The sequence below is a fragment of the Danio rerio genome, chromosome 23 (assembly GCF_049306965.1).
Source record: "Danio rerio strain Tuebingen ecotype United States chromosome 23, GRCz12tu, whole genome shotgun sequence".
Taxonomy (NCBI): Eukaryota; Metazoa; Chordata; class Actinopteri; order Cypriniformes; family Danionidae; genus Danio; species Danio rerio.
The window spans coordinates 2,087,501-2,101,929 of NC_133198.1; the positions used below are offsets into that span (position 1 = coordinate 2,087,501).

The window sequence follows — 14,429 nt, forward strand, 5'->3', positions numbered from 1 at the left end:
CGGCATGTCCAAACACACTTAAATGCATGCATTCAGTGTCATCTAAAAAGGCAGCACGGTCACTGCCACCACAGAAGTGTTCAAAAGTTTGAAGCACGGCTTTTTTTTGGATGCCAATGTGCGTGTGGAATGAAAGTCGTGTGTTTAGTGGAGCTTAAACGCGGATCTGAGAAACAGATGGTCGGGCTTATGATTAGGTTTAGATGTTTTAATTAGGTATGATTTCATTTATAGGAAGCGCTGGGTTGAGTTTAATTCTGGCAAACGACTCGGAATCAAGCTTCTAATCAAGCAGGTTAACCAAACAAACAATCTTTAGATTAACCCCTTTGAACCGGCGGAGAGTCTGTCAGCGCTGGGTGTTAACCCTGTTCAGCAGAGGTGAAACGGGGAAGGACAAGACTGCAACACAAATACTTCTGCCTCGATGCTTTCTGTGCTTTCAAAAACATGCAATGCAATGGTGACCTGAACTACATCTCACATGCCAATCTGAAACTCTGGTTTTGGCATTTATTGGGAAGAATTAATATGGTGTGTAATTATATCATGATGTAATGTTATAAGTGTGTTAACAACAGGGATGTTATAATCCATCAGATAAAGCTTAGATTAAATGATTAGATCATCCAAACGAACATTTCCTGTTAATTTAGTCACCCACAGTTCATCCAAGATTACTTTTTTCTTCAGTAGAACATTAAATCTTGTGCACTGTTCATATTTACTAGGCTTTCATTATGTTCTGGATGACAACATCCACTGAAATGCATCATATATATATATATATATATATATATATATATATATATATATATATATATATATATATATATATATATATATATATATATATTTTTTTTTTTTTTTTTTTTTACAATTTTTGCATAAATCTGTTAATCAACCTCCGTCCTGATCAAAACTACTAAATTGTTTAGAAATTACCAGAATTTAAGTTCACACTGATTTGCTGAAAAACACTCAAATGACTTATTTTCAATATAAAAAGAAATTATGGTCTGGATTTTTTTAAATTAATTATTTTATTACAAAAAATAATTACAAATTTTTTAATTGCAAAAGAAGAGGCGACTCAGTGGCGCAGTAAGTAGTGCTGTTGCCTCACAGCAAGAATGTCGCTGGTTTGAGCCTCGGCTGGGTCAGTTGCTGTTTCTGTGTGGAGTTTGCATGTTCTCCCCATGTTGGCGTGGGTTTCCTCCGTGTCCAAACACATGCACTATGGGGGAATTGGGTAGGCCAAATTGTCTGTAGTGTATGTGTGTGAATGAGTGTGTATGGATGTTTTCCAGAGATGGGTTGCAGCTGGAAGGGCATCCGCTGCGTAAAACATATGCTGGTTAAGTTGGCGGTTCATTCCGCTGTGGCGACCCTGGATTAATAAAGGGACTAAACTGAAAAGAGAATGAATTTTTTTTATGATGATGGGACAGTAGAGATTTTCGACAGAAAAGCATTGGGAGCAGAGAAAGAGGAAAGATCGGCAAAGGACCTCAAGATGGTCGTCGTGAGCATGTCAGTGATATATGTCAGCACACAGTAACACTAGGCTATTGGCGCCGACGGACTGGATTTTTTAATCTTTTATCACAGTCATGTGCATTGTGCAGCATACGATTTTAAGTTGTTCTCCCCTATTTAACACGTCCAACCTTGAGGCGGATGGGCTACAGCAGCAGAAGCCTACACTGGGTGCCGCTCCTGTCAGCTAAGAACAGGAAACTGAGGCTACAATTCACACAGACTCACCAAAACTGGACAATAGAAGATTGGAGAAACGTTGCCTGCTCTGATGAGTCTCCATTTCTGCTGACACATTCAGATGGTCGGCTCAGAATTTGGCCTCAAAAACATGAAAGCATGGATCATCCTGCCTTGTATCACAGTTCAGGCTGGTGGTGGTGGTGTAATGGTGTGGGGGAGATTTTCTTTGGGTCCATTAGTACCAATTGAGCATCAACGCCACAGCCTACCTGAGTATTGCTGCTGACCATGTCCATCCCTTTATGAGCACAGTGTCTCCATCTTCTGATGGGTACTTCCAGCAGGATAACACACCATGTAACAAAGCGTGAATCATCTCAGACTGGTTTCTTAAACATGACAATGAGTTCACTGTACTTAAATGGCCTCCACAGTCACCAGATCTCAATCCAATAGAGCACCTTTGGGATGTGGTGGAACGGGAGATTGGCATCATGGATGTGCAGCCGACAAATCTGCAGCAACTGTGTGATGCTATCATGTCAATATGGAGCAAAGTCTCTGAGGAATATGTCCAGTGCCTTGTTGAATCTCTGCCATGAAGTATTAAAGCAGTTCTGAAGGCAAAAAGGGTCCAACCCGGTACTAGTAAGGTGTACCTAATAAAGTGGCCGGTGATTGCATCATTTTATCAGAAAAACACATTACCGAACACCTTCCACTCGATGTTTTACTCTTTTCCTTTTCATCTTTAAACCGTCGTTTCATTCAGTTCCAACTTGTCTAAAGCAGTTAGACAGAAGCAGCAGTGTTTTTCAGCGTGCGTCTCTTTAAAAGAAGAAGAGCAGTAATAGAAGACGAGCTGAAAGAAAGGGAAGTCAGATTTACAGGCAGCAGAGGTCAAGGGCCACGAAGCTGGAAGCCTACAAAGAGTGTGGCTTTCTTTCACACGTCTGCTGCATTCCTGCACACCAGACCATCTTTTCACTCCACTGGCCATGCTTTGGCCTTGCTGAACTATGTGTGTGTGTGTGTTTGTGTATGTGTGTGTGTGTGTGTTTGTGTTGGGTGAGTGGATCTGTGGGGTGTAGGGGTTCAAAACAACCACTTTAATGCATGTATTGAGTGTGTGTATATGTGACATACGTGCCTGTACAGTATGTGCGTGAATGCATCTTTGTGTGTGTGTGTGTGTGTGTGAGTATGGGTTATGTGTATTTGTGCATATTTCTGTGTTTGTGAGTATCTTTGTGCATGTGTCTGTGTGTGATAGTGAGTGTGTGTGTGTGTCTATATTTGGGCACACCTTTGTACATGCGTCAGCACATCTTTGTGAGTGTGTGAGTATGAGAGTGTGTGTATGACAACATTTGAGTGTGTGTATTTTTGTGTGTATGTCTACATCATTGCACGTGTCTTTGTGTGTGTTATGCACCTCTTTGTGCGTGTCTGTGCATGAGTGTGTGTATTAGTGTTCATATTTATGCTGCGTATGTTCGTAAGTGTCTGTGGTGTGTTAATATTTTTGCATGTGTGCTGTGTGTGTGTGTGCGCATCTTTGTGCATATGTCTTTGCGCATGCATGAGTGTGTGTGTTTGCATCTTGTGTGTATCTTTGTGTGTATGTCTGTGCGCATCTATGTGCGTGTGTGTGTCAATATTTGTGCATGTGTGCTGTGTGTACATAAGTTTGTGTGCTGTGTGAGTCTTTGTGTGGGTGTCTATGTGTGTTTTGGCCGCGTGTGACCGCATCTTTGTGCATGTGTGCTGTGTGTGTGTGTGTGTGAGCATGTGTTTGCATCTTTGTGTGTGTGTGTGTGCATCATTGCATGTGTGTGTGCGCATCATTGTATGCGTGTGTGTGTGTGTGTGTGTGTTTTTTTGTGTGTGAGTGTGTGCGCGCGCACCATTGTGTGTATGTGTGCATCATTTTATGTGTGTGTAAGTGTGTTTGCATCATTGTATGTGTGTGTTTGTGTGTGTGTTTGTATTTGTGTGTGAGTGTGTGTGCGCGTCATTGTATGTGTGTGTGTGCGCGTAATTGTGTGTTCGTTTTTTTGTGTGTTAGTGTGTGCGCGCACCATTGTGTGTGTGTGTGTGTGTGTGTGTGTTTGTGTGTGCATCATTGTATGTATGTGAGTGTATGCATCATTGTGTGTGTATGTGTGAGTGTGCATCGTGTGTGTTTGTGCATCATTGTATGTGTGTGTGTGTGTGCGCACATCATTGTGTGTGTTTGTGTGAGTGTATGTGTGCGTCATTGTATGTGTGTGTGTGTGTGCATCTGTGTTTGTGTGATTTTTTTGTCTATGTGTGTGTGTGCGCATAATTGTTTGTGTGTGTTTTCTTGTGTGCGTGCACCATTGTTTGTGTGTGTTTGTGTGTGTATGCATCATTGTGTGCGTGTGTGTGAGTGTGCATCGTGTGTGTGTGTGTGTGCGTGTCATTGTGTGTGTGTGTGCGCATCATTGTTTGTGTATGTGTTTGTATGTGTTTTTTGTGTGTGTGTTTGCGTGCACCATGGCATGCGTTTGTTTGTGTGTGTGTGTGTGTGACTGTGTGCATCATTGTGTATGTGAGTGTGTGCATCATTGTATGTGTGTGAGTGTGTGCATTATTGTGTGTGTATGTGTGAGTGTGCCTCGTGTGTGTACCATAGTTTGTGTGTGCATCATTGCTTGTGTGTGTGTGTGTGTGTGTGTGTTTATGTGAGTGTGTGCATCATTGTATGTGTGTGTATGTGTGTGTTTCAGTGTGTTGTTATGGCAGTGCAGTGGAATGTTGAGCTCTTGACTATAAAGGCTGTGTAATGAACACGCTCTCTCCGTCACTCAGAGCTCTGCCAAACTCCAGCCCTGCACCGCTCTGACTACAGTAGCACACTACACACTGTTTACCATGGCGGATCTCACAGGCCTCTGTCACGCCACAAAATAACCAGATCAATGAATCTTTGACACAGTGTTACAGGTCTGCCATTTCAGCTGAAGGTGGATGGGCTCAGTAAGAGTGTTTGTTTGGTGCTGATGAGGTACTGACCCGTGTGGCTGCGGATGTGAACTCTCAAAGTGCCGTTGCTGGCAAACTTCTGGCCGCAGTATGGACAGATCTTCTCCTTCTCTCCTGTGTGGGTCTAAAAGAGACGGAAAACAACATTAAGAGTTAAGATTCATGTGCCTGCTGCTTTTACTGATTAGACGTTATTTACAAACTATCTGACACACATCAGCAGGCAAATGACGTCACACACACCCTTGATTTCCAAATTGGTGATCTAGAAAACAGCAGTGAGGCATTTATATGTGGTGTGTTTTGTTCAACTGCACAGAGCAGCATTATAACTCATTCATTCATTTCAGGGGTCGCCACAGCGGAATGAACCTTTAAATGTCACTTTAAGCTTGAAGAATATCTAGACTAATATTATTTACTGTCATCATGGCAAAGAGAAAATAAATCAGTTATTAGAGATGAGTTATTAACACTGTTATGATTAGAAATGTGTTGGAAAAATCTGCTTTACGTTAAACAGAAATGCGGAAAGAAATATACAGGAGGGCGAATAATTCTGACTTCAACTGTATGCTCTGATGCAGATCTGTATTCATAACAATGGCAGGACTACCGTTATGAAACGTTACAGAAACACACGTAAGAGTCCTACAATGTTCCCATAGAGCTGCCGTAAACAAAGCTCTTATCTGCCGGAGGGAATATCTGCTCCAGCTCCTCCACCTCCTGCTATTTTATACATCTCTTTATCTTCTTCCTCTTTTCCTCCCTTTTCCCTCTCACTTCCTTTCCTGCATCTTATCTCTCCACTTCCTCACCTCCATCACTTCCTTCAATCCCTCTTTACTTTGTTCACGTGGTCATAAAGTGTAGAAGGACAGTTTACTCTTTGTGTCCGACGCTTTAAAAAGCTCCCAGTGACGTTATATAATGTTGTGCGCACACAAACACACACTCACACACACACACACACATCCAGCAGACGCGTCTGTGTGTAATCAGTCTGAGGTCTGGGTCTCGAATTTGGACACGCCACTTAATATTTAGTAAAACACTTTCGCTGAAATGCAATACTTGGTTCTGATTGGCCAGGTGTAGTTTTCTGAGTCCAACTGTTCTGTGTTATAACCTGTTTCATACTATTTGCGTTCTGCTTCCTTCTTACATGATCATTAATAATTAAATAAATTATTTTAATATGAATATTGTTCAATTATGCAATAAATTATCAGGTGTGAGACAGGATTCAGGAAGCATATTAATAATGTAATACTAAAAAAAAAATAAAAAAAATAAATAAATAAATATATATATATATATATATATATATATATATATATATATATATATATATATATATATATATATATATATATATATATATATATATATATAGCGGCCACTTTATTAGGTACACCTGTCCCACTGCTCGTTAATGCAGATTTCTAATCACATGGCAGCAGCTTAATGCATTTAGGCATGTAGACATGGTCAAGACGATCTGCTGCAGTTCAAAGCAAGCATTAGAATGGGGGGTAAAGGTGAAGAAAGAGTTGGTCTGAGTATTTCAGAAAATGCTGATCTACTGGGATTTTCACGCACAACCATCTCTAGGGTTTACAGAGAATGGTTTGAAAAAGAGGAAATATCCAGTGAGCGGCAGTTCTGTGGGCGCAAATGCCTTGTTGAGGCCAGAGGTCAGAGGAGAATGGCCAGACTGGTTCCAGCTGATAGAAAGGCAACAGTAACTCAAATAAGCACTCGTTACAACCGAGCTCTGCAGAAGAGCATCTCTGAACACACAACATGTCCAACCTTGAGGCGGATGGGCTACAGCAGCAGAAGAGCACACCGGGTGCCGCTCCTGTCAGCTAAGAACAGGAAACTGAGGCTACAATTCACACAGACTCACCAAAACTGGACAATAGAAGATTGGAGAAACGTCGCCTGCTCTGATGAGTCTCCATTTCTGCTGACACATTCAGAGTCGGGTCAGAATTTGCCCTCAACAACATGAAAGCATGGATCCATCCTGCCTTGTATCAACAGTTCAGGCTGGTGGTAGTGGTGTAATGGTGTGGGGGAGATTTTCTTGGCACACTTTGGGTCCATTAGTACCAATTAAACATCATGTCAACACCACAGCCGACTTGAGTATTGCTGCTGACCATGTCCATCCCTTTATGAGCACAGTGTCTCCATCTTCTGATGGCTACTTCCAGCAGGATAACGCTCAAACATCTCAGACTGGTTTCTTGAACATGACGATGACTTCACTGTACTCAAATGGCCTCCACAGTCACCAGAACTCAATCCAATAGAGCACCTTTGGGATGTGGCGGAACGGGAGATTGGCATCATGGATGTGCAGCCGACAAATCTGCAGCAACTGTGTGATGCTATCATGTCAATATGGAGCAAAATCTCAGGAATATTTCCAGTAGCTTGTTGAATCGCTGCCATAAAGGATTAAGGCAGTTCTGAAGGCAAAAGTGCTGAACAAACCCACTAAGGTGTACCTAATAAAGTGGCCAGTTAGAGTATGTGTGTGTGTGTATATATATATATATATATATATATATATATATATATACCTAACCCTAGTCAATACTATAAGTAAATAGTCATTATATACCACAAATCAGTGTAAATTTGGGTAAAGATCTGCACCTTGAGGACATTCTGTGCCTTTTCTACTGTAAATATATAAAAATTCATGTTTTAATCAGTAATATGTTTTAGTAAAAACTTTTAAGGATATTTCTCAATTTTTCAGCCAAATATTGTAATATGATATAATAAATCAATGGAAAGCTTATCTATACAGACATATAAATCTCAATAAAAATGTAATTAATTATGATTGGTTAGAGTCACAAATTAAAATGAATTTGAAGGACCCATTCATGATGTATCACAGCAATGAATTACATATACAACGCATTAAAAAATAAAACAATTACATTATAAAACTTCACAATATTTCTAGTTTAACTGTATTTTTTTGCAACATAAGCTCTTCAGTGAGACTCATATAGTTATGAAGTTGTCTTGTAATGTGTGAGATTTTGCTTGATGCCAGCATTCTGAGGGTTTAGTTCCTGATAATGTCCAGCTGACGGCAAATTATTCCTTACATAACCGTCTTATACAAACACACTCTTCTTATGTGGTGAAAACACGGTCTCACTCAGACACACGTAATCCTGTAATAATGCAGTAAAGTTTCAGTTGTCACACACTCCATCAGGATAAAACAGCTTTATGTGGAAGATGTCAAGAAAAGGAAAGTGTGTGCGTGCATGTGTGTGTGTGCACTGTAAAAATTGCAGGGATCCACACAATTCATTCAAGTTGTCCCAAAACAAATCGATTAAGTTAACTTAACCCGTATGTGCAGTTGGGGATGTTTTCATCTGTGATTTTGGGTCTTAATTTGGCCGCAACATTCTCTGTGTTTCAGCTAGCAGAATGATTTCTGGAGATAAATCTTATTTTGACACATATTTTGAGAAAGTGCTTTGAATTGAAAAAAAAAAAAAAAAACTCAATGATACACTCCGGGCAAATGTACTACCCTTTCATTATGTTAGCATGAAAACATGCACTGAATTAAACTACCCTAAAAATTCATCAGATTAAAAAAATAATAATAATAATTTTTTGGCATAAATCTAAATCAACCTCAAGTCAGAGTTCAAAACTACTAAATGTACAGAATTTTAACTCGTTAATTGCCAAATTCATAAATTGGTGTTGATGTTCTCTCTTTGGCTCTTGGCGAAGGCAGTCGCACTTCTTCCCTGTCCGTCCCTGGCTCCTCTTGTCTTCGTCTTACTCTATCTCTGAGGCTCTCCGTGCCCTGCTATACAAAAGAATAATGAATTACGGATTTGATCAACTGGTCTCTGAATGCGATTGACACCATCTTCTCGATGAGAAGTTTGGGCTCGGGGGAGCCCACTTGTCCTGCAGGGACGTTTGCAGCTGGATACGTGATGAACGGGGAGGGGGAGAAGTTGCGGGTCCTGTGCCTGGCTGCTCTTTCTCTGGAGGATATGAAGATATTTACCTATTCGGAACTTTCATAACAGGGTTTCTGCTGATGGGCTTATGCTGGGCCCTGGGGTCTCGACGACTGATGAAAGCGGTCAGTGCTGCTCAAAACTCCACCAGGCTGGCCGGCCTGATTGAAACGCGAATGGGTAGTCTCGCTAATACTCAGACTATGGTCCTAGACAATAGTCTCTTCTTTCTCCAGCCGAGGCTGAACAACTCTCCCGGATAGCAAGATAAGGAGATGCTCTGAAAATCCTGCTCCCTGTCAAGGACACCAGTTGCACTCTACAGGATACACACACACACATACAAATCTACAGATAAACAATCACCATCGATCCCCTCATCCAAACGCCTTCGTGTGCCTTCGTGTGCTTAAACTTCTCTGACCACATTTCTAGAACTGCTCGATCGTGCAGATTCGCACTCTATAACATCAGAAAGATACGACCCTTCTTATCTGAACATGCAGCTCAACTCCTTGTTCAAGCTCTTGTTCTCTCCAAACTGGATTACTGCAACTCTCTACTAGCTGGGCTTCCAGCTAACTCTATCAAGCCTCTTCAACTGCTCCAGAATGCAGCAGCACGAGTGGTCTTTAATGAACCTAAAAGAGCACACGTCACTCCGCTGCTAGTCCGTTTGCACTGGCTGCCAGTTGCTGCTCGCATCAAATTCAAAGCTCTGATGTTTGCCTACAAAGTGACCTCCTGCCTTGCTCCTTATCTGCTCTCACTTCTGCAGATTTATGTGCCCTCCAGAAACTTGCGTTCTGTGAATGAACGTCGCCTCGTGGTTCCATCCCAAAGAGGGAAGAAATCACTTTCCCGAACGCTCACGCTCAATTTGCCCAGTTGGTGGAATGAACTCCCTAACTGCATCAGAACAGCAGAGTCACTCGCTACTTTCAAGAAACGACTAAAAACTCAACTATTTAGTCTCCACTTCACTTCCTAATCTGCAATTGCCTCTTTGAATATCACACTAACTGTACAAAAAAAAATAAAAAAATACTAATACTACTAATACTTCCCTTCTTAGACTTTACAGACCTGAAACTTGCCTATAGCACTTATTCATTGTTGCTCTTAGTTGTGTAAGTTGCTTCCTTGTCCTCATTTGTAAGTCGCTTTGGATAAAAGCGTCTGCTAAATGACTAAATGTAAATGTAAATGTTCACCCACTGGAGGAGTGGGCGGGTCTACGGCTGCAGGACCAGATGGCTGCCCGCCCTAATCGGACTGTATCCATATCCCCTGTTCCCATCCCCTGTGTCTTGTCTGTGTGCTTTTGTGCTAGATTGGGCTGTTTTTCTCCCTGTTCTCACCCTGCATTAATTCAAGAGCATGGTGAGAGGGTGTTTTTTTTGGCCTGACTCTCCTGTTGTATCTTACTTCCCTTTCTAAATGCTACCTCTTGTGACTTGTCTTTCCCTGAAAATTGTGATGTTTGTGTACAGTCGGGGTGACAAATAAAGACCTGATTTGATTCGATTTGGTGAAAAAACACACAAACATTTGGATTTCCTGGAGCCAGCCCCCAAAGGCGAGTCGATGAATTGCAGTTTGAGTTACTTCCGTATTGGCTTCTCGAGGAAGAGCGGGAGGTTGCCGCTTGGTGAGTACTCACAAGGAACGATAATATACAAGGATGTGTGTGTGAGAGATAAATAACAACTACTGTGGTAAATCATGGAAAGTTCACCCAAATATTAATATTTTGTCCTTGAGCTTAATATGGTTCATTTTATTTATGTTATTTAAGGGGAAAAACAAACACTAGCTATTGTATACAGACTTCTGTGGTCTTTAAATGGACAAAAAAAATGACTGGCATTTTTGAAATGACACAAAATGAGAGTCAATAAATAATGGAATTTTCATGTAAACTGTGATGTCAGTGATGTGTGTCTAGCTATGCTATTTTCGTTTAAGCATTTTCCCCGACCATGTGGTCTTACTTATGCTGGCAAAAAAATACTAAAAAAATCACTACAGACAGCAAGAAATAAGCTGGGTTTGTTGGAAAGATTATAAAAGCTGACATTTAGGGGTGGGAGTAATGTGCAGCCATGAATCAAGCACACAAGGTTTTCTGTCTTGAACAGACTCGATCTCTATGTGGAAACGGGTCTGGATTTCTCCGACTAAGGCTGCGTCACAGTCAGCTCCCTAGCTCGGGAATCAGCATGTCATGTCCACAAGTTCGGCCACTGGTCAGGACAGTACTAGTAACACTCAATGGGACACTGATGATGACATGAGAATATCCTGGTTGTACAACATCACTATTAGTGTTTATGAACAATAACAGAACTGATATTATGGGACTCATTCACTAAACATGCATACGCACAACATGCTTTTTTTGTGAAACGTATATTGCCATTTTCACAAATAAGTCATGATTCATTAACGATGTTTATACTAAAATTTATTATAAATGTGCTAAAAACATTCAAGAACCACTTAAACCACATATACGCAATAAACGTACATCTGGGGCCTTATAAACATGTATAAAGAGCCCCTACATATAACTAAACATATGTTAATAGGATGGGTGAAATGCATCTAGACATTAAAAACTGATAATACAGTAATTAGAAGTAATAAAAGTAATTATATTATATACAGTCAAGCCTAAAATTATTTATACCCCTGACAAAATCTGACATACATTACTTTTATTCAACCAGAAAGTGTTTTTTGGACCAGAGAGGACACTGGCTTCTCCCAAAAGACAGTAAGACGGCGTACAAGAGGCATCATTGAGGGGAACAAAGTATTTCTCAGCTTGTATTTACATTTGAACAAAAATTGTCACGTCTAAAATTATTCACACCCTTCTTAATATTCAAATAATCAATAGAAAAGCCTTTATTGACTATTACAGTAATCAAATGCTTCCTATAATTGCTAATCAGCTGTTTGCATGCTATTTTGCCCATTTATCTTTATCGATGAGCTCCAACTCTTTCGGGTTTTCAGGTCTCCTTGCCATCACCTTGATTTGCAGCTCCATCCACAAATTCTTAAATGGGTTTAAGTCAGGACTCTGGCTGTGCCACTACAAAACTGTACATTGTTTTATTATCTTTTAGGAGAAGTCTTTGTCATTTAAGGTAAATAAATAAATAAATAAATCAAACTTGCTGGTTGAATAAAAAGAACTTTAAGTCAGAACATTTAAAATTTTTGACCCTGATAAAATCTGCCTTAAATTTACTTTTACAAAACCAGCAAGTGTGTATTTTTGGACCAAAAATGACACAGGCTTCTCCCAAATGATAGTAAAATGGTGCACAAGAGGCATAATTGAGGGGGGAAAAAGTATTTATCTGTTTTTATTTACATTTGAACAACAAGTGGCATGTCTGAAATTATTAATTAATTAATAGAAAAGCAAAATATTAAAGCAATCAATTGCTTCCTATAATTGTTGATCAGCTTTTTTCATGCTATTTTTGCCCATTCATCTTTAGAGTTGAGCTACAACTCTTTCAGGTATTAAGACATTCTTGCCATCCCCCTGATCTTTAGCTCCATCCACAGATTCTCAATTGGGTTTAGGCCAGGACTCTGGCTGGGCCACTACAAAACGCTAATGTTTTGCACTGTACAGTGTCTTATTATCTTTTAGGAGAAGCCTTTGTCATTTCCAGCAAAAGAAAAAGCAAACTTGCTAGTTGAATAAAAGGAACTTCAAGTCAGATTTGTTTTTTGTTTTTTTAAACTGACAAAATTAAACTTAAACTTACTTTTATACAACCAGCAAGTATTTTTTGGACCAGAAAGGACACAGGCTTCTCCCAAAAGATAGTAAGACGATGTACAAGAGGCATCATTGAGGGGAAAAAAAAGTATTTCTCAGCTTTTATTTACATTTGAACAAAAAGTGGCATGTGTAAAATTATTCATACACTTTACAATAATTAATAGAAAAGCCTATATTGAATAATATTGCAATCAAACGTTTCCTATAATTGCCATCCAGCTTTTAGCATACTGTTTGCTCATTTATCTTTATCCATGAGCAACAACTCTTTCAGGTTTTCAGGTTTTTTTGCCATCACCTTGATTTTTAGCTCCATCCACAGAATCTCAATAGGGTTTATGTCAGGACTCTGGCTGGGCCACATCAAAACGTGAATGTTTTGCACTTATTCTCTTTTAGGAGAAGCCTTTGTCACTTCCGGTGAAAAACAAACAAACTTGTTAAGTCATATTTTACGTTAAGTCAAATTTTTTGCATTTTTGATCATTATCGTTAGTTATTTTGTTAGTTTAGCTCCAGATTCAGCTTTAGTACTGTCTAATCTAATGTATATTCACAAATATAATATTATAAAGCTTCTTATAGAGAATATTTATTTAAATGAGAGATCTGTGAGGGGTGTCCTCATATATGTTAAGCACTGTATATATACCAACATTAACTACTACAACTGTAAAGTGTTACCAAAATTAAGATTTCCTTTGGGAAAATTGTGCAGGCATTACTAAAAAACAGAAGAAACTTTCAAACCAATCTATCTGGATATGTCGAAAACCCTGCAGATGTATGAAAAGCGAGTTGATTTAGCAGTCTTGATCAGTGCAGCTACTGTTGAAGAGTATCATATGAGTGGTGTTTCTGACACGCCGCTGGGCCTTCACTGGCCTCACGCTGTCACAGAAGTAAATCAATACAGTAAAAGTGCTTTACTTGTGTGCCAACAGCAGCTCTTATTTCACTGCTGTCTGAAATGAGGCGACACAATGTCAGATTCAGCTTCTGTTATCGTAACTGCAATCACACACACACACACACACACACACACACACACACACACACACACACACACGCGCTGCTTTAAAACTTCTTCATATTAAGCTCTTCATATTAAGAGCTTGAGCTGAAGAATAAAGCTGGGATCTGAAACTGAAGCGTATGGCATGTGTGTAAATGAGGTGATAAATCACGATTGTGTTATGATTGGAGGGAACAACACAGTGTGCAGGATATTAGATGATTGTGGATTTCAGTTTCACCGTGTGGAAGGAAACATTCATGCGCTGAAAAATAAATCAAAGGTTTCCAAACGAGAACTAAAGGTGGTCTTATTAAAAAGTATGTCTGCGAGCAGATCGGCACGCTTTTATAAACATGATCATCTGAAATCATCATTCTTTAGTGACAGATTGAGAAATAAGTGGGTGTATAATATTGATATACAGCTAAAAGGATTTATTAGGTGAATATTTTTTATTCCGGCGACGCAATGGCGCAGTAGGTAGTGCTGTCGCCTCACAGCAGGAAGGTCGCTGGTTCGAGCCTCGGTTGGGTCAGTTGGCGTTTCTGTATCGAGTTTGCATGTTCTCCCCGTGTGGGTTTCCCCCACAGTCCAAAGACATGCAGTACAGGTGAATTGGATAGGCTATGAGTGTGAATGAGTGTGCATGGATGTTTCCCAGAGATGGGTTGCAGCTGGAAGGGCATCCGCTGCATTAAACATGTGCTGGTTAAGTCATAAATCATTCCGCTGTGGCAACCCCAGATTAATAAAGGGACTAAGCCAAAAAAAAAGAATGAATGTACAGTACTTGCACTGTTAAACATCAATACTTTAATAAAATTTTAACAGGAAATATAAT

General features: G+C 39.9%; 1 protein-coding gene across 6 annotated transcripts in view; it reads right to left on the reverse strand.

Moving 5' to 3' along the window:
* Nucleotides 1-14,429, reverse strand: part of prdm5 (PR domain containing 5) — a 114,199-nt gene that overhangs the window by 46,690 nt on the left and 53,080 nt on the right. For 5 of the 6 annotated variants that reach the window (XM_073938256.1, XM_073938254.1, XM_073938255.1 and 2 more), the window contains 1 exon segment: nucleotides 4,762-4,855. In XM_073938256.1, the coding sequence (XP_073794357.1) occupies nucleotides 4,762-4,855 (94 nt within the window). 6 annotated transcript variants of the gene reach the window in all.